Here is a 25936-nt window from a genome sequence, read left to right on the forward strand (position 1 = left end):
CCTGAGAATCTCCTAATTATTGAACACTACTATAACATACTGATTTCTCTAACAAGATGGTCTGTTCTTTTCAAATGGCTCTATGAAAAAAAAATTTAAAAATGTAAAAAGATAATTCGTGCAACAATTACATAAAAAAGCTGTATTGGGGAACGGATGCTAGGAATTCAATTAGGTTCATTTATTGGCCTGCATGTGCCAGCCTGTCAATGCCTATGATTCAAATTTGTGCCTCAGGAGAATCTGAAATTATCACAGGTCTGACTTAATCTTTTGGAGTTGTGTGCAAATAATCAAGACCATACATGTGAAATCTTTGAATGCCAAGTGTCTTCTGTACTTTCTTTTATTAACATCATAGTCTTTGCATCAAGATACATAGCAATGATAGCAGGTTTCTTTTTAAAGCTTAGTATTAAATATTAAATATCTTTCCCCATTTAAATTTTACATTACTCTGCCAAGAAAAAAAAAAAAAATTAAAACTCAAGTTACTTGAAGCCTGGACACACTTCCATGATTAGCCGGGCTAGGTAAAAGTTGGTGGCTTGCTTCTTCCTGCTCTGTAAGCAGATCCAGGCCCTAGAAAGATGGGACCAGGGTATATAATTGTTTTTGAAAAGTGTGCTACAAAAATGGATGGCCTGTTATAAGCCAGGATACAAAGTTAAGGATGGGGGTAAGGGAGGGACATTTCCTTCCAGAAAAAAAGACAGAATTTCTGAAGAGTCCCAGTCCAAAATTTTCCCAAAATGGCTGGAGGAGAGGATAAAATCTCAACATGAGTTTCAAAGTACTGTCTCTGTGAGGGGCCGGTAGATGCCTTGCTGAGGAGGGTAACTGCTGGGGGGGATGGCTGAGTCTCACCATGCCCCATCCCCAGCTAGGAGAATGGAAATGGAAAGTTTATTGCCCAGTGGGGGTGAAACTGGGCTGAAGCTTGGTTGGTACTGAATTCTCTAAGAGGTTTCTTCTGGAAACAGACAACTCAGACTCTTCCTCTCACTTCAGCAAAGAAGTTATTTTTAAAAGCACTTGGGAAGTTCCTCCTCCACCCCGCAGGTGGGAAGGCTCAGAGAAGGGTGTCATCAGTACAGCCGCCTTCCAGGCCGTAACGGAATTCCTGAAGGTTGGAGACCCCATAGAAGTGGACAAAGGCTGCTGCCACCACCAGGACATGGAAAATCTGATGAGACTGGAACTGTAGGAATAAAAAAGAGAAGAGCCTTTAGGATAATGCAAGGAGGAATAAGAAACAAGTAGGAGAAAGCATTTGCTACTTCTAGTTTCTCCTTAATTAAACAAATTTGTTTTAATATCATAAAAGTGGTATAGTTTTAAAAACACAGTCCTTGTCAGAAATACACCAAAATGTTAACACTGACAATTTTCCTTCAATGTACATATATGTACCTCCACACACTATATGATCCCAGTCTCTCACCACCATTGCCTCAGACCTTTAAATGTGGGCTGTTCATTCACCATCACAGGCCCTGCTGGAAGACTCATTTCTTACCCATATGTCAAATTTTCCAGGAAAGAAGCGCTCAGGAATTCGAGCAGCATAAAGGCCAGCTCCAGTGATGTACATCACAGCCATGAGGAAGAACCAGCCCATCTGGCCCACTGTGGTGGCCTTGACAAAGCCCTCAGCAATAGTAAAGTGCATGGTGGGCACGACGCCACTTAAGCCAAGTCCCAGGAACACGCCTGAACAGAACAGACATAAGACTGTCAGACAAGGAAAGAGCCACCACATGGAAGGCACTGCTTACTCTGAAATTTCAATGTTTATGATAATTAGCTATTTTTGGATGAACAGTACATGTTTAGGAAACTTAGTTACCAGATGGATAACACTCAGCAGATATTTCTTCTATGTCCTGAATGGGAAAAAGCTGTGTAAGTGCTTACTACCTTTTAAGGAGCACCAAGAACAAACATCTCGTATTTTTCATTATCTGTTAAGGAATTTAGGTAAAAATGATATGTCAAGACCCTCTGATGTCTAATTTGGGTACAGAACTTAGATGGCAAAGGCTTCAGTTGGCTCCCAAGTCAGAGAAGTGTAGGGGAGGCTTCCTGTTAAGATCATAAAAGTCTTACATAACCGGGACTCTGACCTCCTGAGTAGACAGATATACCCAGATCAGCAGTTATCCTGTAGCTGCCGGGACACACAGATAAGGCAAGAGCAAGGGAAGAATGGGTACTTGTCTCAATACCATTACACTACACATAACTGAAGGGCAGGGACTACCTCTCCATCTTTGTAGATACCCTTGTTTAAGCACAGTGCATGCACGTGGCTGGTGCTTGATAAATATTTCATTATTATTTTTCTTTTCTTTTCCTTTTCTCTCTTTCTTTTCTTTTCTTTTTTCTTTCTTTTTTTTTTTTTTTTTTTGACATAGAGTCTTTCTTTGTTGCCCAGGCTGGAGTGCAGCAGCGCAATCTTGGCTCACTGCAACCTCTGCCCTCCCTGGGTTCAAGTGATTCTCCCGCCTCAGCCTCTCGAGGAGCTGGGATTACAGGCGCCTGCCACAGCGCCGACTTTTATATTTTTAATAAAAACAGGGTTTTACCATGTTGGAGAGGCTAGTCTCGAACTCCTGACTTCAAGTGATCCGCCCGCCTCGGCCCCCGAAAGTGCTGGGATAACAGACATGAGCCACTGCTCCCAGACAATATTTAATTAACTGAAGGTTAAAATATAGCAGATATTAATTGTAAAGGAGATAAAGACTAGTGGTAATTGGTGGTGTTGCTGCAAGTAACGAAAGCTTAAAATAAGAGTCCAGATGAGATGAGACAACACAAAGATGTTTATGCTTGTAGCTATTACTTTGTTACCAGTGTTTATGCTCAAGGTATTTTCATTCACCAAACCAGGTATTCCATTCCCTTAGTAAAATGCCTCTGAGGGTTTTAATTTTAATCCATTGATCTGAGCTTGGGACTCAGGTCACTAAAATTACTGTGCTTGCTACATTTTTAAACTGTCACAGACCAAGTATAAGAGTAGCTATATCTGTGCTTGCAGTTAATTGACTAGCTGGGTAATGATCTGTCCTATTAGCATTCTACTGAAATAGTATGAACTGAGCTTTGAAATTGATGCTGTTTTGAAAGTTCTGAAACACAAATCAGGGCTTGGGTGGGGTTCTCAAGCTGCAAACCTTAAGGCTCAGATAGGTTTGAGCCTATTAGGCCTAAGGTCTAAATACTTTTGAGGTTTACATATGTCTTCCGACCTACCTGCTCTTGTCTGCCGGTGCTTAGGAGTGGCAAACCGGTCCCACTGCGCCACAATGATGGCAGAAATGCCCAGGACACAGACGATGGAGAGGTAGATGAGCCGTGGCTGTGGGGAGCAGTAGAAGGAATAATAGAGCCAGGGGACAAAGCTCCCCATAATTAGAAGAGCAATCCCTGAATAGTCCAGTCTAAAAAGAACCACAAAAATGAAACAAATCAGTGGGGGAAATGAATTTGTATGGCTCCTTTAACTAGCTCTTTCTGTTCTCCACCTGCTCCCAGATTGAACCATCCCCTCACTTCCCATACACTCTATCCTGTATTCTGGATTAAAATTCCACAAGGTCACTTCTATTTTACGATGGAAAAGTCTCTAAGAATCAGCATTCAAAGAACTCTATCCCTTTCCCTTACTAGTGAACAGCTGTATCTCCCCTAGTAGACACTCGAATATAGAAATTCCATCACAATCCAGCTGGTTCCCAGCATCACACTCAGGAAGGGCTTTGAAAATTCTCCTATTCTGATAGAATGAGTTCTAAAAACAAAATTCTTAAATTGGGAGTGGCACTAAGGGATACTCTAGCTTTTTCTATCTTAGTTGACTTTTTAAATGAGGAAAATGTACCCTTCTTACTGATGTTGTTAGGAAAAACAAAATAATATACCACTGTCACCACCAAAACCAATAATAACAAAAACAAGCAAACAAATAGAACCCCAGGCTCACAGCTGGGGAAGAGAGAAAGCACACGATGATGGACATCTGGAGCTTCCAGCAATGCATGGGCAGCAAAGATAAGCTTTACTTGACTGGTGGGTAGGAGCACCAGCAGAATGAAGCACAGACTATTCACCACACCCTACTCTGGCTTGGGCTAATAGTAAGTTACGCTAGGAATGGGTACAAGGTCTTGGAAAGCAGCCAGTGCACTGGCACTCTAAGCCGCACAAAAGATAGTACTTTTCAGGTAGAAAATATATTCCACAATTGGTCCCTCCATCTGTTGAGGAGGATGCAGTAAGTCTGTTCATTAACTGTTCAGGAGAAAAGCTTCATCACCCCACTATCCCCACAGAACAGAGAGGCTTTCCTTTGGCATATCAAGAAACCTTTAGGAGTAACATGAGCTCCTAGCACCCAGTAAGCACTGGGATCTCAAGATGTGACAACAGTGCACAGTCCTTTCCTATGGTGTTCTTTCAACTCACTTGGAAAAAGTCCGAGAGACTTTCTCTGAATGACAATAGACGGTGTGAAAGAGCCAGGAGAAGCTGAGGCAGAGCACTGCACCCAAAAAGAACATCCCAAAAACCACCTTCTCCTGTAGAGGGGCCATGAAGTACATATTTGGTCTGAGCATGGTCAAGATTCCCAAAAAGAGAAACAGCACGAAACCTGCAGGAGGGTAAAATTAAAAAAACCTGTAAGAAAAAAGGGAATGTGTACGCTTTGACGGTTGATGTTTTTGAATCAGTGAGCTAAGGGCAACATCACTAACGATCAGGGAAATAGAAATTAAAAGCACTATGAGATACCACCTTACTCCTGCAAGAAAGGCCATTATTAAGAAGTCAAAAAACAACAGATGTTGGCATGGATGTGGTGAAAGGGGAATGCTTATACACTCCTTGCGGGAATGTAAATTATAAATTAGTATAACCTTTATGGAAAAGGGTACAGAGATTCCTTAAAGAACTAAAAGTAGAGCTACTATTTGATCCACCAATCCCACTACTAGGTATCTACCCAAAGGAAAAGCAGTCATATGAAAAAGACACATGCCCATGTTATGTTTATTGTAGCACAATTCACAACTCTAAAGATATGGAACCAACCTAAGTGTCCATTGACCAATGAGTGAATAAAGAAAATGTGGTGTATGTACACCATGGAATACTACTCAGCCATAAAAACGAATGCAATAATGTCTTTTGCAGCAACCTGAATGAAGTTGAAGGCCACTATTCTAAGTGAAGTAACTTAGGAATGAAAAATCAAATACTATGTATGTTCTCACTTACAAGTGGGAGCTAAGCTATGAGTATGCAAAGGCCTACAGAGTGATATAATGGATTATGGAGACTCAGAAGCGGGAGGGTGAGATAGGGGTGTGGGATAGAAAAACTACATATTGGGTACAATGTACACTGCTCAGGTGATAGGTGCATTAAAATCTCAGAATTCACCAGTATATAATTCATCCATGTAACCAAATCCAATCCCCACCCTTTGTAGCCCAAGAGCTATTGAAAAAAAAGAAAAAATCAGAAAGCTATGAGGTTTAGCTGTGTAATTGCAGTCAAAAGTTTCAAAGAAAGTGGCACCAGTCACAGAAACCCAGACAAAAAGACCATTTTTTGAAACGTTGGCATTTTACTTTTTTTTTTTTTTTTTTGAGACAGAGTCTCGCTCTGTCGCCCAGGCTGGAGTGCAGTGGCCGGATCTCAGCTCACTGCAAGCTCCGCCTCCCGGGTTTACGCCATTCTCCTGCCTCAGCCTCCCCAGTAGCTGGGACTACAGGCGCCCGCCACCTCGCCCGGCTAGTTTTTTTGTACTTTTTAGTAGAGACGGGGTTTCACTGTGTTCCCCAGGATGGTCTCGATCTCCTGACCTCGTGATCCATCTGTCTCGGCCTCCCAAAGTGCTGGGATTACAGGCTTGAGCCACCGCGCCCGGCCTACATTTTACTTTTATAGTCGGAAATTATGAAGTACAGGGAATTGTCTCCACCTAGAACAGTTCTGCCAGGGATCACAAAAGAATATCTAGTCCCAATTTCTTTGGTTTCTAGGCCTTTTACTCTCAGTCTTAAAGATCAGTGATCAAGGGTCAACCAAGGTCATTAGTAGTTTAAAGGCAGAACACCAACTGTCAATGAATCCGAGCAACTCTGTTCAGCTCTATAATCCCTCGGCAGTTAGGGAGACAATGAATTCGACTTTTCCCCATCCAAACCACTCACCAAGCAGATGGGTCCAGATGTTGCCAGTTTCTGTATGGATGCGGAAGATGCTCTTGAAGCAAGCTCGAAAGGAGGGCATGGGTGGTCTGTGACCATGTAGCAGATAGTCATTGTCCTTTAGCCAGTCAGGGAGCACATCATATGGGATGACCCTCCAACGTCCCTCCCAGACCTAGAACATACACACTTTCTCTAGGTAGGGCACTAGAGAATAGTACCTTCCCCAAGGACAAGCAATGATAGAGAACCAGTCTAAGAAGATGTCAATGAGGCTCTGAATGGTCCTAAGTAGTAGTAGAGAACCAGCCTGGACTGGGAGATATCCAAGACATAGCATGAATGGGACTAGCAGAGTCCTGACTCATATTTTGACCATTAAAAAAAAAAAAAAAAATCCTGGCTGGGTGCTGCGGCTCATGCCTGTAATCCTAGCACTTTGGGAGGCTGAGGCGGGTGGATCACCTGATGTCAGGAGTTCAAGACCTGCCTGATCAACATGGTGAAACCCTGTCTCTACTAAAAATACAAAAACTGGGCATGGTGGCAGGCACCTGTAAACCCAGCTACTTGGGAGGCCGAGGCAGGAGAATCATTTGAACCTGGGAGGCGGAGGTTGCAGTGAGTGGAGACTGCACCACTGCACTCCAGCCTGGGTGACCAAGCAAGACTCTGTACTCCAAAAAAAAAAAAACAAACCCTTTCTCTTTGTTTTATGTTAGTTTATCTGGAGAAGTTTTAAGTAAGTGTTTCTCAACCTTTTAAGAAAATATGGTGCAACCAGGCTGGGCACAGTGGCTCCCGCCTGTAATTCCACCACTTTGAGAGGCCAAGGCGGGCGGATCACCTAAGGTTGGGAGTTCGAGACCAGCCAGACCAACATGGAGAAACCCTGTCTCTACTAAAAGTACAAAAATTAGCTGGGCGTGGTGGCACATGCCTGTAATCCCAGCTACTCGGGAGGCTGAGGCAGGAGAATGGCTTGAACCCGGACGGCAGAGGTTGCGGTGAGCTGAGATCGTGCCATTGCACCTGGGAGACAAGAGCAAAACTCCGTCTCAAAAAAAAAAAAATATGGTACAACTTCCTTTAGGCTACTTGAAATCTCAAAATTGATATACTGAATAAAAACAAAACAATTATAAACATCATTTTAAAAAGCACACAGATCCCTCCTTTGCCCCTCTCCAGGAGATTCTATCTCATGTCCCATCCCTCCACCAATTAGATTCTAAGTTCTTTACTTTTTAGAGTAGGGGTTTTCACGTCTTTTTAGAGTAGGGGTTCTTAATCTAGGATCCATGCACTATGGACAGGATCCAGGGAGTAGATGGCAAATCCACTCCTTCCCAGGAGTAAAAGCTCTTCAACCCAGTGGAAGCTTGCTGGCTGGGGACATCCCAGACAGGCCTGCTGCCCTTCCTCTTCCAGGACAGAAACTCATAGGCCATACCTTGTACACAAACTCCTCCATCTTCTCCATGGCGTGGTGGGCTTGCAGGGGAAGTGTCAGTACCCGCACCTCCTCCTCTTCTTCCTGGGGCACTGGACATGTTTGCTCTTCTTCAGCCTGTGGGGGAAAAACCCCACAACAATCCAGGGAGTCATCTCATAAACTCTGCTATTCCAGAGCAGAGACCCAGAAAAACCCAAACCTAACACCTTCTGCCCAGCCTCTTTCCTACAGAGGGTCTTGGGGTCTCTTCTCCAAAAGCATACATACTTAGTTTACAATACTAGTTAGAAATTTATTAATACTTCATAAATGCTGGAGTGAACATTCTATGCAGTGTGTAAAAGGACTCTCACAGAGACTAGCATTGGGGAAATGCAGGATTAGCATACCAGCTCTAGGTACTGAATGACATCCTTTCCTCTAGGATAGTGGTTCTCAACTTTCCTCAGTTTCCCAAAGAGTTCTCTCTTCTAGGCCATTACATTTTCTTTCTTTCTTTTCTTTTCTTTTTTTTTTTTGAGATGGAATATTCCTCTGTCACCCAGGCTGGAATACAGTGGTGCAATCTCTGTTCACTGCAACCTCCGCCTCCCAGGTTCAAGCAATTCTCATGCCTTGGCCTCCAAGTAGCTGGGATTACAGGCACCCACCACCATGCCTGCCTAATTTTTGTACTTTTAGTAGAGATGCAGTTTCACCATGTTGGCCAGACTGGAACTCCTGACCTCAAGTGATCCTCCTGTCTTGGCCTACCAAAGTGCTGGGATTACAGGCTGTGCTACCAGCCCAGCCTACATTTTCAAAACAATGAAAAAGACAGAGTTTCAGAGAGTTCCATAACAATAATTCTGTTCAGAGTTCCCTGTTCACTGACTCTAGGGATGCTGTCATGATTGAAACTTTGTATCTATAGCAGCTCCCCGGAGTACCAGGGCCTCAAAACTGGTTCCATGGAAAACAGCAGTACTGACTCCAGGGCCTAAAAGAGCACACCCAGGAGAGCACTTGCCTGTGAAAGGAAGGGAACTTTTTTCTCTCTCTCTATCCCAAGGCTCTGAATCATGTCTATAGAAAGCCTGGCAGTTCAACTCCTTTTCTGGGCTATTTCTCTCCTGTTGTTGATGGTCACTGGTAAACACATTGTCCATCTTAGATTTTGTGCTACAGCTTCCAGCCAGCCTACCCCAATGTCCATTCTCTCTCTTCCTAAGTAACAAAGTCCACAGTTTTGTTCAGGGTGGCAATGTTACTGCAATTTTACTCAGGCTGCACTTTCCAACCTCCACTGCAGCTGAATATAGCTATGTCAGTAAGTTCTGGCCTAAGTGTTATGAGGTACTTCCTGATAGTCCCTTTATTTTTGTTTTTCTGAGAGGGGGTTTCACTCTTGTTGCCCAGGCTGGAGTACAATGGCAGGATCTCAGCTCACTGCAACCTCTGCCTCCCAGGTGCAAGTGATTCTCCTGCCTCAGCCTCCCGAGTAGCTGGGATTACAGGCGACTGCCACCACACCCAGCTAATTTTTGTATTTTTTAGTAGAGATAGTCCCTTTAAAAGGGAAAGAGGTGGCCGGGCACAGTGGCTCACACTTGTAATTCCAACACTTTGGGAGGCTGAGGCAGGAGGATCACTTGAGCCTAGGAGTTTAGAAGATTAGCCTGGGCAACATGGCAAGACCTTATCTCAATAAGAATAAAAGGGAAAGAGAGGGCCTTTCTTCTCCTTTCCCTTCATGGGGGGTAGAATGTGGGTATGATGGGCAACATATTAAGAGTGATGGGGGAGCAACACAGGTGCCTGATAGTGGTAGAGTCTCCATATTAGCCCTGGATTGGTTACTTCTGAAATTCTTTTGCTTGAGAGACTTCTGTCCTGTCAAAGCTGTAAGGATTTTTGTGTGTTATATGAAGCCAAACCTAATCCTAATTGACTGCTTCCTTCATTCATTCAGATATTTACTGATTATTTATTGGACTGCAGGCCTTGTGCTAGGCACTGGCGTTACAAAGATGAGTGAATTCCCAAAAGCTTACAATGGGGAAAGCAGACAACAGATGTTTATAATAGTATGATAGAGACTTGGATAGAGACATTTCCAGAATGCAATGTTCCTCCTTTTGGACAGTGAGATCTTAAAAAAGAGAAACTGAGAGAGTTCTAAGGAGAGAAACTGAACAAGGGGATGACTCCTGGGAAGATGACTTACTTTGGTTGGGTTGGCGATTACCCGTTTGCCCTTCTCTTCTAGCAGGGGTCCTAGTTCAGCCAGTTCCACCGTGTCAGTTTCCCTGTTACTGGCAGGAGTCCCATTCCCCTGTGCCACCACAGATCCTTTGTGGGAAGACATCTGGCTGGTACCTCAATACCCTGCAGCTTCAGCTTGGGGAAAGGTTGGGGTCTCTCAGCCCCAGGGGGCAGAGATCTCCCTGTGATAGTAGACACTAAAAGCAAACACAAATATGAAGGATTGACAATTTATTCCTCTTACAGTTTCATTTCTATACTCTAATATTGAATAAGAAGCTAATCAACCCATATCCTGTCTCCAATTCTAAAGGCCAGTTAATTGCTTGAATGAAATCTATTCCTGTCCTCCCTCTTTAACGTCAGCCTTTACCCAGAACCTCACTGATCTTATAAGTAAGGCTGAAAATGTAACACCTAGTTGCTTGCTTTCAAATGATCTAAGGTTACTGCACCAAACTGTCACCACAGAAAAACAGCTACCCACCCTCAACTCACTCCCACAGGTATGGAACCATTTAGTGAGAAGAGTCTCACCTACCACTCCCAAAGCTCACTCTGCCCAAGAAAGGCCTAGCTCTGAGACTGAGGAACAAAAATATAAAGCCATCATCTGGCTGCAATTACTACAAGATCATCCAGGCTTAGAAATGAATTAAATGCCAACTGAACTCAGTTGGACCTTATCTACAAATGCTTTGATAAATGTGTCATGCATACAAAAGGAACTTGGTTATGGGACAGATGCCTAGTGGTTAATTTCTCTGCGAAGTCTACTAATTCTATTATAGCATTATAGCCTGAGTTCAACCCTGGGATAACAAGCTTTCATTACAATCTGTCCCGCAAGCAAGCAAGAACTTACCTGGAAGCAGGAAGGTAAAGACAAGGAGGCAGCCCCAGTTTACCCTTTGCCACACACACACCTAATAACCAGCTCCGCAAGAACTTGTTTCAACCACCACAACCCATAATCTAAGCCCCACTCAAATGAGTATTTCAGAAACTAGAGACAGGCACACACAAAAATCAGAAAAACCCAGAATTCCATTTTCTAGGAAAAATCTCAGACACTTTAGGTTTTCCTGGGTTGGACTTTCACAGTAGTCTTTAATCAGGCCTCAGGGAAATGCAAATAAAAAAAGAGGGAAAGAGGGAGAAAGTTTCCAAAGATTTCCACTATGCTGTAAATGATTAGTTCTTTCCCCACCCCTACCCCACACAAAGGACTTTATTAGTTATAGCAATAGCAGTTGCCAGAATATTAGCATTTTCTGGCATTGGTTACCCAAGCCCCACCCAAACCCAAATAACCACATTGCAATGCAGGGAGGGCCAGGTAACACCTGCGCATGGAGTGGGTTGCATTCCGGGAGAGGAAACTTAAGCTTAGGGAGCTCCAATCTTTTATACTGGGCAGCAAACATAACTTTGCTCCTGAGGGAGACACTATATCATCCATGGCTATTCACTATATACAAACATCTTTGATATCTTGTGTTAGTTCTTTTTTATCTAAGAGTAATCACAATTCCTTCTCAGGGATTATAAATCTCTTTCTCTGACTCCCTAACTCTGTCTGTCTCTCTGTCTCTCTCTCTCCCCCTCCTTCCCTCCTGGGGCTGGGACACCCTTCTTTTCCTGCCCTTGGACATCAGAAACTCCAGGTTCTCCTGCCTTGGGATTCTGGGACGTGCACCAATAGCCCCCTGGGTTCTCAGGCCTTCAGCCTTAAACTGAACCAGTTACGGACTTCCCTCGTTGTCTAGCTTGCAGATGACATACTGTGGGACTTAGTCTCCGTAATCTCATGAGCCATTTCCCCTAATAAATCCCACCTCTATCCATATGTATGTATCCTATTAGTGCTTTCTGGAGAAACACTTACTAACACATCAGGTAAGGGCAATCCTCAAGCTTCTAAACAGTCATGAGTCATGCTACGCTCAACCCACAAGCACAGCTGAAAGCAACCAGCAATTTAGTCCAAGAGAGACAAAAACAATAACTTGCTATACAGCAGACCTTTATATGGTGTCAACACATAGGCAGTTCCTCTTCCTTTAAATGTGCAAGACTCTGACGAGATGCCAATACACAGTCATAGTGAACAATTGAGCTCAAGGAGAACAGGAAGCTGAGGGGCTCTGAAAACCTTGAGGATGGGCAACCCACATGACAGGGACACTAGGAAATCTTTCTCAATAGGCTGACCTCAAAACATATTTCCTCAAAGTGAAGTACTACTGAATCAGCACCTTTACTTAAAAAAAACATTATATCGCAAGCAAAAAACAAAAAACAAACAAACACTTTATATCGCAAGCAAAAAACATAAATAGTTTTGGGCATCTTGGATAAATCTGAAAAGACGGGCACACTTAGCTTGCGATACTGTTGGCAGTAATTTAGATCAGACCATCAGGGCAGAAATAAAACAAAACAAAACAAAATTCTGGTTCTGAGATGCAACACACGGATCATAAGATAATAAATATACTTTATTTTGGTTAGAACCCGTTTCAAAATGAATGAATGGGGCAGATTCCAGCTTGCGAGCATATGACTTAACTTCTAGCCTCTTAGATAAGGGCTTATGCACATTTTCTTGTGCTTGTGGTGGCTTCTCTTATCCCTTTCCCCAGAGTAAGTCAACACATTCATTATTTAGCAAGTGTATTTAGGAACAGCACCCTAAGGCATTCTAAGATACTGTGCAAAATACAAGTTGAACAAGTTGTAGCATTGTTTTCAAAGAGCCAGATAACATAGGTAGTTTGTCATATGCACAAAAATAAGTGATACAATTTGATTGCTCCAGAGGGCAGTGGAGGGAGAGAACCCCTCAACTAGAACGGTCACACACTAAATTTAGTCATTTTGAGTGCTATGTAACTATTTTACTAGAGGCAATGAGAATAATATAGAGAAAATTTAAGTTGGGCAATTAGGGTCCAAAGATCATATGCAGAATCCAGCTTGGCATTCTTACTAATTTCATCATTTGATCTGAAAAGTTTTTATGCCCTCAAGTCTTCTGGTTATCATCAGCCTTTTCCCTTTTCAGTCCAACACAATTACTATTAGTTCTTCTGATTCCCTCTAGCTCCTCTATCACTAGCTCCTATATCACCTCTACACATCTTCTAGACCCACAGTCACCAAAACCTGAGACCCCAGTTAACGCACAAACCAGCCGACAGCTACAACTCATCATACAAAATATATCATCATGCATTAAAGTACATACAATGGAGGTCAATGGAGATCATGTCATCATAGTGAGCAAAGTCCATTGTCCAGTTTGGTCTTCTAAACTGTAGTAACACAGAGACAGGAAAGGGAGAGATAGGGATCGGACGTCTGGCAAGAAAGAAGAGCAAATACTAGGATCTGAAAATACCACTTCTATGGGGTGGATCACTCACAAACAATGGAGAATTACAAGTGTGTTTTAGTCTATGATGTAAAATCAGAACAAACCCCTAAGGTGTTAGAATGATCCTAGGAGAGCCAACTTTCTGCCAGTTTTCTATGTCCTTATGTATTTTAGAGGAAATGCCTTTCCCCTCAAGCTTGCCACACCCAATATTGCAAATTATATTTGAGCCAAACTCGACTGAGTGCATTTTTGATGGGATTTCTTCAACTCAAGCTAATAAACTTTTACCACTAAGCTTTCCAACTGGGTAAACCTAGGATATTAGAGAGTAAAGCTGTGGAGCAGGGAGGTGTTTGTACTCCTATAAATAAGATAATCTTGTGCCAAACTTGGGGAAAAGACTGATTTTTAATCACCAGCCAGTTAGCTGGAGAGTTATTTCACTGATAGTTTTTGGAGACATTTATACTGTGAACCAATTCCCAAGTTTTCCAGGTTATAGCACACCTTTCCAGGAGGCAAAGACACAAAGTTTCTAAGAGTTTAGTTCCCGGGCCTTTAGAGAGTCTGTGGGTAGGCTCTTTCCATGCCTAGCCTGATTCTTGTGCTAAAGCAAGACCAGTCTAGCAGTATAGATAAAGAACACAGTCATCTTTCCCCTTATCTACTGTATGTTAGGGAGGATAGTTTCACAGCTTTGTTGGAGAAATATGAGTCAAAGCAAAAGCACATGTTTGAAATCACCAAACTACAGTAATAGGGCCTCAGCTCTCCTACTTGATGCCAAGCGTCCCAAAGTCTGAAGTGGAAAAACAATCTGACTTCCTTCGTAGTTCTTCCCTAACAGAAGAAGTCTTTTAAGAAAGGGTCTTGCTCGGTCATCCAGGCTGGAGTGCGGTGGTGTGATCTCAGCTCACTGCAGCCTCAACCTGCCGGACTCAAGCGATCCTCCCACCTTAGCTTTCCAAGTCTTAGTAACTGGGACTAAAGGCATGTGCCACCATGCCCAGCTAATTTTGTTTAGTTTTTGTAGAGACGAGGTCTCACTATGTTGCCCAGGCTAGTCTCGATCCCTCCAGCCTTGGCATCCCAAAGTGCTGGGATTACAGGTATGAACCACTGTGCCTGACTGAAGAGGTGTTTTTGAGCCCTAACAGACAGGCAAACTTTGCTAATGTTATGACAAAAAAAAGTGAACAGTATACAGGCATATGAAGGATTTTAACGCCAGCCCATTTTTTATTTTTTATTTTTGGAGTCAGGGTCTTGCTCCCAGTTCAGTCAGTTCCAGGCCCAGGCTGGAGTGTGTGGCATGATAATAGCTCACTGCAGCCTAGTACTCCTGGACTCAAGCAATTCTCCTGCATCAGCCTCCCAAAGTGCTGGGATTACAGGTGTGAGCCACCGCGCCCAGCCAATGCCAGCTCCCACTTTTTTTTTTTTTTTTTTTTGGAGACAAGAGTCTTGCTCTATCCCCCAGGTTGGAGTGCAGTGGTACAATCTGCTCACTGCAACCTCCGCCTCCCAGGTTCAAGCAATTCATTCTCATGCCTCAGCCTCCCAAGTAGCTGGGATTACAGGCACTTGCCACCACATCCGGATAATTTTTGTATTTTTAGTAGAGACAGGGTTTCGCCATGTTGATCAGGTTGGTCTCGAACTCCTGACCTCAGGTGATCCACCTGCCTCAGTCTCCCAAAGTGCTGAGATTACAGGCATGAGTTACCATGCCTGGCCTGTGCCCCCAACATTTCTGAGCAGGAAAAAGGAATCAACTTCGAGCATGGTGAGAGGAACAAAGTCAAGGAAGTGACATTAGGGACAAATGGACATAACAACATTGATGAGTACTGACCCAACAAAAAAACCTCACCATAATTCACAAAGCTTCTAGATATAAAGATGACTGCTTATCTTACCTGTGTGATAATAAGTAGATGGGACAGGATAATGTGGTAGGAGTGATAAAGGTTTTCAGTTTGACTTTGTATTAGAAGTCAAAGGAAATTTCCTAAGGAAACAGAGAACAAATATACTGGCCTAGAAAGAAGGGCAATTTCTTAACCTTCATTAATCTGAGAATACGGATTACTTACAATATGCATGGTATTGTGGTCAGAGAGACAAAGCAAAGAGGAGTCAGAGGGTTGAAATGGTTGTTGGCCTCTAAACGGGGGAAATAACTTTCCTAATATCATTCTACAAGGCTTAGTGCCATTATGTGCAGGAGGAATTCAAAAGAAAAGCTCAACTTTAGTTGAAGTGATCAGAAAAGTTTTGTGGAAGATTTTATGAAAGGAGCTTGATAGGTGGAGATGGAAACAGGGCATTCCAGGAGTGTATATGGTGTGAACAAGACATGAAAGAACACAGTCCCCAGGGCAGTAAACAATTCATTTTTCCAAAGAGTCCTGGAAAGGTAAAATGAGGCCAGACTGAAGAAACTGAAAATAGCCTAAAAGCCTACTTAAGGTGGTGTACTTTATAAATCAGCAATGGGGATCGGTGGATTAATGTTGCTTCCTGTTACTTTTCTGAGATTCTCTCCTACCTGCAGGCAAAGTCTTGACCACTGAGAACAGAAGGCTTTCAGATTCTACTCTACAATTAGGTATAGTTTTGCGGAGGTCTACCCTAACATGGGCCTTCACAGGTAACACTGGTTTTTATGACTGATTTCCCAAGTGCAAATTACAATATGGGTACATAAAAGTTACTCCTGGAGTAAATACACTTAGTGGCTGCAAGCCGGAACCCCGACATTGCAATCTGTTTAGCACCACCCTAAATTCCTGGCAGTATACAGATACTATACAACCTCAGGAACCGAAGTTGCACCATGGTGCCCTACCCAACTACTAGCAAAAGAGAAAAGCAGTGAACAGACCCCACTATTACTTCATTTCAGAAAAGAACCAGCCATTATAATCTTCATTTGTTTTGAAGACCGCAGCCTATGTATTCTCAGCTGTATTTTCTAGCCCTTCTTCCAAATTATTTGAGGGAAGTACTATGGTTAATCTACTAAAGAACCATGGCCTCCTGGTGCTCCTCTGACATCTGAAACGGTGTAAACTGAAATTGGCCTTGTCAGTTTCCCATTCTCCCACGGAGCACCAGAGGGAAACACTTACCTATTTTCTTAAAATCGAAGGCTTGAAGACCAAAATTCTCAAACAGAAGATGGTATACATCAATCCTAGATATCTCAGCTAATGAAATTTCATTTTCCCCCAAAGTAGCTTCGATTCTGCCCCGCATTTCAGCCTTCAGGATTTCCTTAACCCTGCAGAGCGATCACCAACCTCCCTTCCCACCCCATCAAAGTGAGGGCACTGTCACGACGTGGCTTGCCAAAGATTGTTGGTGTAGGAACCTTTGGGCTTCCCCGCCACCCCGTGCGGCTGTTCCCCGCTGAGAGGCGGTTCGCGACCTAGGCCCGCAGCACTCCCTGCCCACGCGCGGCGGCCTCGGGGCCAGGCTTAGCTCTGGCTGTCTGGTCCCGATCCCGGGAACCCATGCATCTCCACCCCGTGGGGCTAAAGGTGCAGCACTCACAAGACTGTCGGGAGTCGGGGGACAGGCGGGGACTAGCGCCCACTGCACCTAGGCCTCTTCGGAGGCGGCGCGCAGTGGGAGGGGCCGGAAATGTTTACAACCTCAACCGGCTGGACGCTGGGAGGCCGGGCGGCTCCAGGGCTGGGGCCCGGGCCCCTTGGCACTTCGGAGCGGGTTCCCCCAACGGCTGTCTCCTCCCCAGGCCTGGGTCGGGGCCCCCGGGTCCCCGCGCTCCCACCTAGTCCCCGCCCACCGCGCAGCCCCGGGGAGACTTACAGCCGGGCGGGCGGGCGGGCTCTGCTGGGGGCCGCGGTCCCCCGCGCTACATCCCGCGGCGCTGGAGGCGGCCTGCGGCCGAGCGGCCCCGATCTTCAGCGCCCTCCCCGCGCCGGAAGGGGCGCGCGACCGCTCGCGTCACCTCCGCAGCCGCGTCACCTCCTCGCGGGCTCTGCCTCGCCCGTCCAATCCCAGGCCTTCTCGCGGAGTCCCAATCACAGGCCCGCGCCCGCCGGCCACACCTCCCGCCCGGAGCCCAGCTCTGCCGCCCCGCCTTCCCTGCCGCCTGCCCACCCCCTCCGCCGCGGCCAGGTAACCTCCACCCGCCCTGGGCTTGCGGTCGCTCGTCCGATTCCACACTCCACCTCGTTCCACTTCGTTATCGCAGCCTGAAGTGCGTGATGGAGAAGGAATTTCAGAGAATGAGGCCGAACGTCGGGAGGGAATACTGAATTTTCTACCATACACCTTGTCTCTCATCTCCTCTGTCCCCAAGGCTAGTCGTTTCATCTCTGAAACACTTCTTAATCCCTTCTTCAACCGCACAGTCCCTCCCTCCCACAAACTACTGAGCGCCTACCATCTGCCAGGCCCTGGGCTAGACCTCAGTCTGCCTCCTGTTATTTTCTTGTCAGAGAGCGGAATTGTTTCTAACCACTCTTGCTGGTGAACCCGTGCCCCCGCTCCTGCTCCTACAGGCACCCAGAGTGCAGATCGGGGAGACGACATAGGGTATAGTACAGCCCTTGTCTGAACCACACAACACAGAAGGGGATTTCAGGGTCTGCCATTTTCTCATTTCTCCCAAGAATGAAATAGTATTATTTTATTCCCACTTTTCAGATGACGTAACTATCATTTGGAGGGGTTCAGTAATGTGCTCAAGGTCACAGACTGGCCAGGGACAGAAGCTTGGCTCTATGTGACTCTAGAGCCCACGCTCTGGAGCCCCAGACACAGCAATACACAGTTGCTGAAAAGCAGAAAAGCAATGTCGATCTTCCTCTTGTGAGCGAACCTTCAACTCACAGGATTATTATAAGGATTAAATTATGTGATATAGATAGAGTACTTGGCACAGTACCTCGATATGGCTGTTAACTCAAAAAAAGTTTTAATTTTTTTTTTTAGGGACACGTTCTCACTGTCACCTAGGCTGGAGTGCAGCGGTGCAATCATCAGATCATAGCTCACTGTGCAACTAGTGCCATTCTAGAGGCAGAGAAAGTGACTCATTGTAATCTGATACAGGTGCCTCAGGGACATGGCGTTAATTCTCTTCTACCTGGTTAAAAACATGGGCTCTGGAGTCACACAGAGCCATGCTTCTGTCCCAGGCCAGTGTATGATCTTGAGCACATTACTAAATCCCTCCAAATGATAATTACCTCATCTGAAAAATGGGAATAAAATAATACTATTTCATTGGGTCTTTGTCAGGATTGAGTGAGATAATTCATGCAGGTTCTTATGATGAGGCCTGGTCAATGGTAAGTGCTTTCTAAATGTTAGCTATTACCGTGTTGCCCGTTGTATAAAACCCTCAGAAACTTCCTACTGTCCAAAGGATTGAGTCCAGGTTTCTTCAGCATAGTGTTTCAAGGCCCTTTGTGAGCTGGCTGTAACCTCTAAGGCCTCATCCTCCATTTTCCCTCTGGCATGTTGGGCCTTGGTGAACTAGTTCTTTAAAGTGAACTTCTCTTTCATTCCTCCAGGCTGTTGCACATGCTGATCCTTCTGTTGGACTGCCCTTCTCATTGTCTGCTGCAAGATGCCAGCAGATTACAATGCCCACTTCTAGGTTTGAGTTTGGCCTCAGACAATCCTAAATTTACATTTAGGCTCTGCCAGCCACTTACCAGCTGTATGACATTTGGCAAAGTATTAATCTTCAAGTCACATGATTATCATAAGGATTAAATTATGTGATGTAGATCGAGTACTTAGCACAGTACCTGGTACATGGCTCAAAATATTTTTGTATTTTTAGGGACAGGCTCTCACTCTGTCACCTAGGCTGGAGTACAGTGGTGCGATCATGAGATCATAGCTCACTGCAGCCTTGAACTCCTGGGCTTCATGGGATCCTCTCACCTCAGCCTCCCAAGTAGCTGGGCTACAGATTTGTGCCACCATGCCCAGTTAATTTTTTATTTTTGTAGAGATAGGGTCTCACTATGTTGCCCAGGCTGTCAAAAATGTTAACTCTCTTTCCCCCCTTCCTCCCTTTCTGAATCTTTCTCAACCTCTTCCCGCTTTGTGTGTACCTCTGCTATGGTATTAGTCACACTGTGTTATAATTATTTGTCACTTGTCTATCTTAGACTGTGAGTTTTTTGGGAGTCTAAGACCAGTCTTGGTCACACTTGTATCCTCAGGGCCTAGCACATGACAGATCCTTAATAAACGTTTGTATGTTGAGTGGATGAGGCAAAAACCCATGCAAGACAAGGAATGGTGATCTTCCATGTAGGAAATTCTCTTTACCAGCCTGCTTCACTGTCTGAGCCCAACATTCCTAAGCAAGATTTTCCTTCCTGGAGGTGAGGTGGCTGAGACTGTGTTACAGAGCACAGTGCGTACACATATTAGCTGATCAAGAAATGTTGGATGGCACACCATCAACAGAATTTAGTGAAGGCTCTGCCCTAGGGAGGGGTGAATTCTGAGGGTCCTACAAACCTTTCTCTCAGAAGCCCCAGAAACAGCAATAAACAGTTGCTGAAAAGCAGAAAAGCAATGTTGACCTTCATTCTGAGCCCACCACATTGTTTTGTTGCAATGAAAGTAACAAAGAAGAATCTAGAGAGGCTGCCCTAGTCCTACCCTGGGAAAGGGAGTAGATTGGGTCATGCTCTCATAGCAGAGGAGAAGGGCGCTCAGGACAGATGGGCCTGGGGGAGGCCAACTCTATCCGGGCATCAACAAGTCTGGCCAGGGCTGGTGATGTCAGGTTACTTTTTAAAGAAGGCTCCTCTTCCAAACAGAAAGGCAACACTTTGATTTGTGTGCCAGGTTCCCTGAAGGATAAATATGGTGAAGGATGGGCCAAGAGGAGGAGGAAGGGGAAGAGTAGCATATCAAGGGAACACTGTGAGGAGCAAGTGGGCTCAAAAATGTCCCCTCTAATGTGTGTTCTCCTTCCCCCACCTTGAGAGCCTCCAGGGAGAAGCAGAGCTCTGCCTCTGCTGAGACAGCTGCTGAGATGATCACTGAGTCTGCTGGCAGCTAATATTTCAGCACATGGTACAACTTCTCAAAGGTTCTTTGGAACACCTGGGAGAGTTCCATGCTGGCAAACCCTTCCTCCTTAGGTCCTCGGGGATTTGGAAACAAGGACCCCAGACACAACAACCCTTTCCATATCACACAGGGGCCTCAGCCCCATTTATTTGCACAGCCAGGGGTTCCTGCCACAAACAGCAGTTTTCGATTATCAGTAGCTGTTTCCCTCTAGCCTGGGCAGGGGCTGAGAGAGACACACACAGAAATGTGATATTTCAGACTCCTTTGAGATCTGAAGAAACCATTTCCTCCTTTCTTGCCATCTCCATAAGATACCTCTGGAAGTATGCTCAACTTATACTCACATGTACAGATTTGCCCATAGGTTAAATAGTGAAGGTTAAGTAAAACCCATTGCACAGACTGTTCCTTTCATCACAGACACAAAGAAGGTGAGACTAAGATGCTATCAAGGAACTAGCCAATCTTGGACCAAGCATACATGCTCCCTTTTTTCTTACTCCATGGAAGAGACTGCTCCATGGGCCTCTCCTGGACCTGTTGCCACGGGGAGATTTAGGAGGCCTTCCAAGGAATGACTCAGCCTTGGCCCTCTTCCATGGCTACAGGAATATTGTTCCTGCAGGTACTATCCAGATTTCAGCTCTAGATGGAACGAAAATAGCTGAAACTCTCAGGAAAGGAATCTAGGGCTTATAGTGCTTGAGTACTGATGGGGAACAATGGCAGCAAACAGCACCAGGGAAGCTGGAGGATGCTCAGTAGGTGAATCGCATCTTTTGCGAGTAGCCCAGTTTGTCCAAGTTGGGATGGCAGGCCAGCTGCACCATTGGGGGTGGCCCACAAAGCAGCACCAGCACATCATCCCCTGGAGCAGGCAGGTGTTCCCGGATCATGTCGGCAGTCACAAAGCCCTTGCTGTAGGCCCAATCTGAAGTTTGGGGAGAAGAAAGTACTTAATACTCCAGATACATGCTGGCAAGCGGGTGTGGTGCCATGAAACTGGCGAGGGCCCTGAAAAGCTATGGAGAAAGTGTCAAGTAGTAGTAGCAGCTGGGAATGGGTATACTAAGCCTGCCTCAGGCTAAGCCTTAGCAGCACAGCCATCCCTGTCACCCACCTGGTAAACAGGAACCCAGAGAAAAGGGACCAGGAGATCCCTGTGTCTGTGCACTCAGACTTCCGAGTTGGCAGTGTGAGGCAAGGTTGATTTGACCAAAGCCAGAACTCACAAAGGGGCAAGGCTTTGATTGTGATGATGAGGGGTTAGTGGGATGTCCAGAAATGGGAAGGATACCTTTTGGGGGATGATCCAGAGTGAACCAGAGCTTAAAGCGATTGGGATAGCGGGCCTGCAGTTCCTCCAAGTCCTCTCGCAAGATGATATCCTTTTCTGTCTGAAATGCAAAGGGGAAGGAAAGTCTTTAGGAGTCTTCTCAGGCCCACATAAAAAGTTTTCTGCTATAACAACTTTTCAACTAAGAAAAAGAATGTTAAGGGAATGCAGAAGTTCTAGGAAATAAGCAAGACTTGCAGTGCTTTTAGGGAGTTAGGATAAGGAGAAGAGGGGAACAGCCTTTATCTACATATTATGAAGGAATAAAGATGAATATTTAATCAAGAAGATCTAAGTTACTGTGCTCCAGACTAGATGCCTTAAAAGTTTTCTTCTTTCCTTGGGGGCCAGCGAAGGAATGTGATTCAGTGCTCTGTCCTTTCTCCTCCTTATTGAAAGAGGACCCTGTACCTTACAGAGGGACCTTGGGCAGAAGCTAAAACAGGGCACTGGGCCAGTTCTGCCCATCCATACCGTGTCTCTTAGCCCTACCCACACAGCAACTTTGAAGTCTTAGGGTGGAGGAAAGCAAACCAACCTGGTTGGCAAAAAGCAGAAAGCACTGGGTTGGATCTTCAGGGACTTTGAGGATGGCCCGGATCAGCTGTAGCATTGGGGTGATTCCTGCATGAAGATACCCCACAATGAAATGTACTGGCCACACTCTGCCCTGTCCTGGGTCCTTAGCTGACCAGCCCTTTCATCTTCATTCTGCTCATTCCCCACTGCGCTCCATTTTCCTTTAGCATTCTCATCCTCTAAACTCCTCCTGCATATTCTCCAACATCTGCATTTCCAGGCACCCTTCAAATTCATATGAGTTCTTATTGTAGAAATCTTTCTTAGGAACCAATCTAAGACTCTTAATGAAAGTCCTTTGGAGGCTAGGACTTCAATGTCACGGATGACTACAAGTACCTCCAGATTCAAAGATGAGGGTTCTAGAACACTGTATTTGCAGAGGTTAAGTGCATGTACTTAGGCATTAGGTAGAGCCAGATACTAATTTTGCTCTAGGCCATTACAAGTGATATAACCCTGTGGAAATCATTTAGCCTCTCTGGACCTCCATTGGCTCTCTGTAAAAGGGAAAGGCTAGTACCTACTTCATAGATACATATATATGTGTCTAATTTATGTGTCTAATATATAGTAGTGTATTAGACTACACAGTGTCTAATACATGGTAGTGTCCAATGTGAATTTTCTTTCTTCCTAGCTAGTCATTCCTAGCTGCTTTTCTCTTCTCTCACCTAAAAACTATTAGATCCATTCAATATGAGGAAAACTCATTTAATTTGTTTCTCTAATTCCATCAGTTAAAATTTTTTTGGTTTCTACCTGGTTATGATTTTGTTTTTCATATGCTAGGGAGCTCTAAGCATTGCTGGAAATCCCCTGATGAACAGCTTGGCTATGATTACCAGTCTTCAGAGAGTCACCTAGGAATTTGCATGGCAACAGGCAACAATAGTGGGAGAGAAAGGCCCTCAGTGTAATGCACCTGTCCCGCCGGCAATCATCCCCAGTTTCTTCGCCACTCGGGGTTCTGGTGGAGATTTCTTGTTGGGCTGAATGTTAAAATGCCCTGAGAAGTCAAGTGAAGAGAGCAGTGGAAGAATAAAGTCAAGACAGCGAACTTAGAAAACAAATGCAGAGTTGAAAATATGCCCGAGGCCAGTTGAGCAGCTGCTATGACATCTGATCCTGGAGCTTGGGTGGAAGTTTGACTTGAGCCAGCCCTGACAATAATATACTTGAGGGACAATGGGGCCAGGGCTATCTGTGAGTCAGTTCAGGGCCACACAGCATTATCAACTGCTTCTGGCAAAGTGTCACTCCCTGGTGAAGGAGACAGGCACGAAGCCAGGTGTGAATCTATTTTCCGAAGTGACACACAGCAGCTCCAGGGACTTGCTAATGCACCCAGCTGTTCCCATGGGAAGGGCTGAAAGCTATCTCTGGCTCTCTCCACAGCTCACCCCGGGGGGCAAATTTTTGAAGGAGGGGAAGAGGGGCACATGTTTGCTTTAGTAATCTCCACAGCTGCCATGGCTAGGGAATTCAAGTGGAGGAGGAACTGCTTCCTGTGGCAAATGGGGCTGAGAAACATGCCTTTCTGTCGTATCAGTGCTATGTTTAGAAGGAAGGGCGGCCCCGGCCCTTACACACATGCACACACATGTGTACACACAGCCATACTGTGCCAAGAGGACTATTATGGGAACTGATAAAGTGGGAGACAGGTTCAAGGAGAAAACAGGTCATTACCTTTTCCAGTGTAAGTGAGCAACCCGCTTGGCCCCCGAAACTCCACCACATCCCCAATCTTCAGGCTATCTAGGTACTGAGACATCTTCCCTCCCTCAGGAAATTTGGGGTGCACACCCTTCAGGTAGACCTTACAAGACAGAGAGAAAAATACCTTATTTGGAATGTCAATGGTTTCTGAGCCCCATGTTGACTAAACCTCCCTGAGGCTGGGGCAGGGATCAGATATGTGCTATCTTTTCCCCATCTACATACTTTCTTTTTTTTTTTGAGTCAGAGTTTCGCTCTTGTTGCCCAGGCTGGAGTGCAGTGGCGCAATCTCGGCTCGCTGAAACCGCCTCCTGGGTTCAAGCGAGTCTCCTGCCTCAGTATCCCGAGTAGCTCATACTTTTTTCATATCCACAAAGTATATACCATTTCCGGCTATCAGGCACATCTTAGAAATTTCTACAAATCCCAGAAAGAATGGGTAAGCAGCCCCAGGGTCCCTCCCTAGCCCCTTACCTTGATGACAAGATCCACGTAGCCTTGATCCTCATCACTGGTGACAGGAGTGTATGGTCTGATGACCAGGCTGCCATCAATTCGGGTGGAGAGGTAGATATGTTTGCCTGGGGACCGTGCAGAGAACTACATAAGGGCTGTCTGTGATGTGCTGCATCCCTCAAAATACTCAAAGAGATTTGAGAGAACAAGATGTCTTGCTTCCTGCTGTGGTTCCAAGGAGTTACCAGGCAGGGAAGATTCACCCCGTTGAACCCTCAGTTGGATCTCTCATAAGCCCCCAGTTGAGGAAATGCTTATTTCCAGCGTTTCCTGCCAGTTACTGCCAGGACCTTGACAGATGAGTCAAAAGGGTCTGGGCAATGGGAAAAAGTTAGTAGTGCTTGCTCAGATGGAGTAATTAGCAAATCCTGCAGGGAAGAGGCAAGACTGTTAAGTGTTAAAGCTGGTTGGGGGCCACGGAAGCCACACCCTAGAGGGGCCCAGTGGCACCTCACAGCTTGGAGGATGCAGAGCCAAGTGGGGGAAGGGGAATGGTGTGTGGAGTAAACCGGTTGAAGCAGCCTGTTTCATGAGACCCCAGGAGGGGAGTCACCTTCTGAGGATACCAGGGAAAGGAACCCATTCCACACTTTCCTTACCCACAGGCAGCCCCAGAGTGTGGTGGGCGGTGGGCAGGGCAAAGCGGAACCTCTTGGTGTTGTGGCTCACAGTCTGGAGGGTGGAGGACACAAGTGTTTCACCAAGCGCGCCTGGCGCTGCCACGTCCCTTGGACATCCCAACCACCGTGGGTGCTGTACCCTCCATGCCAGAAGCACTCTGGTCCCCTCCTCCACCCTGCCCCTTTCTTCCCCAACTTACCGTCTTGTCCAGCAGTCGTAGCAGGTACTTTTCATTGGGGTCCAGGAGAGTGACCTGAGGCCGGCGGGACCTCCGAACCAAGTAGGAGCCCACAGCCAGGCCGAGCAGAGTGACCAGCCCCACCCCCAGGGAGGCCAGCAGGACTGGGCTCTGTGGGTAGAGGAGGCAGCGTAACCGCCAGGCTGGGAAAGAGCCCGGGGCTTGGGTGCTGACCGTCCCAGGGGTGGCGATCTCGAGCTCCAGCGCGGAGGCATGCCAAGGGCAGAGGAGTAACCTGACAGGGTCCCGAGCCCGGATGTGCGGGACCGGGACCCCAGCATCCACTGTGGGCCCAGAGCCCTGCGGGGCGGGGTCGACAGCGACAGCTCCTGGTTCGGAGCTGAGTGGCCAGAACCAGATGGGGAGGGGTCCCCCAGTGGAGGATACTGAACGAGGGTCTTACCGGCTGGATCCCCATGACGGAGCACCTTTTCCTCCACCACCCGGCAAGCAGACAGATCCCACAGTGCGCCGCGGGGCGGGTCGGAGGGCCGGGCAGGCCTGAGGCTGGGCCGGGCAGGAGGCCGGACCTCGCGGC

The 25936-nt window shown here is 45.9% G+C and overlaps 2 protein-coding genes and 1 long non-coding RNA gene across 10 annotated transcripts; 1 reads left to right on the top strand and 2 right to left on the bottom strand.

Moving 5' to 3' along the window:
• Window positions 1-315: 315 nt before the first annotated feature.
• On the bottom strand, window positions 316-17834 carry ADIPOR1 (adiponectin receptor 1). 7 transcript variants are annotated; one of them, XM_015118661.3, is made up of 9 exons: window positions 17141-17271; window positions 13175-13241; window positions 9887-10121; window positions 7678-7794; window positions 6228-6399; window positions 4474-4660; window positions 3262-3449; window positions 1520-1713; window positions 316-1201 (listed from the first exon to the last, which is right to left on the bottom strand). In XM_015118661.3, the coding sequence occupies exons 3-9, from the start codon at window positions 10025-10027 to the stop codon at window positions 1073-1075; spliced, it is 1128 nt and encodes a 375-aa protein (XP_014974147.1). In that variant the 5' UTR covers window positions 10028-10121; window positions 13175-13241; window positions 17141-17271; the 3' UTR covers window positions 316-1072.
• Window positions 8163-9925, top strand: LOC144341172 (uncharacterized). The gene is made up of 2 exons (XR_013417956.1): window positions 8163-9151; window positions 9322-9925. It is a non-coding gene; the product is annotated as an uncharacterized LOC144341172 (long non-coding RNA).
• A 2663-nt stretch (window positions 17835-20497) lies between the features above and the next one.
• CYB5R1 (cytochrome b5 reductase 1) lies at window positions 20498-25872 on the bottom strand. Of its 2 annotated transcripts, NM_001257476.2 has the most exons (9): window positions 25802-25872; window positions 25360-25509; window positions 25139-25211; window positions 24498-24604; window positions 23994-24123; window positions 23227-23310; window positions 22261-22346; window positions 21684-21783; window positions 20499-21317 (listed from the first exon to the last, which is right to left on the bottom strand). In NM_001257476.2, exons 1-9 carry the CDS (start codon window positions 25814-25816, stop codon window positions 21145-21147), a joined length of 918 nt encoding a protein of 305 aa, NP_001244405.1. In that variant the 5' UTR covers window positions 25817-25872; the 3' UTR covers window positions 20499-21144. The 2 variants fall into 2 exon arrangements, with proteins under 2 accessions (XP_077822619.1, NP_001244405.1); XM_077966493.1 differs by lacking the exon at window positions 25360-25509 and having other exon boundaries at window positions 20498-21317; window positions 25802-25868.
• Window positions 25873-25936: the final 64 nt, after the last annotated feature.

This window comes from Macaca mulatta, chromosome 1 (assembly GCF_049350105.2).
Source record: "Macaca mulatta isolate MMU2019108-1 chromosome 1, T2T-MMU8v2.0, whole genome shotgun sequence".
Lineage (NCBI taxonomy): Eukaryota > Metazoa > Chordata > Mammalia > Primates > Cercopithecidae > Macaca > Macaca mulatta.

What these genes read in the sequence shown, in the direction of transcription:
- CYB5R1 (NM_001257476.2), bottom strand. An exon ending in GCTCACTTACACTGGAAAAG is followed by an intron (nt 23,311 to 23,993) that starts GTAATGACCTGT and finishes TTGACTTCTCAG; the next exon opens with GGCATTTTAACATTCAGCCC. An exon ending in TCTGGATCATCCCCCAAAAG is followed by an intron (nt 21,318 to 21,683) that starts GTATCCTTCCCA and finishes CCCAAACTTCAG; the next exon opens with ATTGGGCCTACAGCAAGGGC.
- ADIPOR1 (XM_077966803.1), bottom strand. Translation starts at nt 10,027, where the DNA reads ATGTCTTCCCACAAAGGATCTGTGGTGGCACAGGGGAATGGGACTCCT. An exon ending in GTCTCTCGGACTTTTTCCAA is followed by an intron (nt 3,450 to 4,473) that starts GTGAGTTGAAAG and finishes GGTTCTTTTTAG; the next exon opens with ACTGGACTATTCAGGGATTG. An exon ending in GCACCGGCAGACAAGAGCAG is followed by an intron (nt 1,714 to 3,261) that starts GTAGGTCGGAAG and finishes TGTTCTGTTCAG; the next exon opens with GCGTGTTCCTGGGACTTGGC.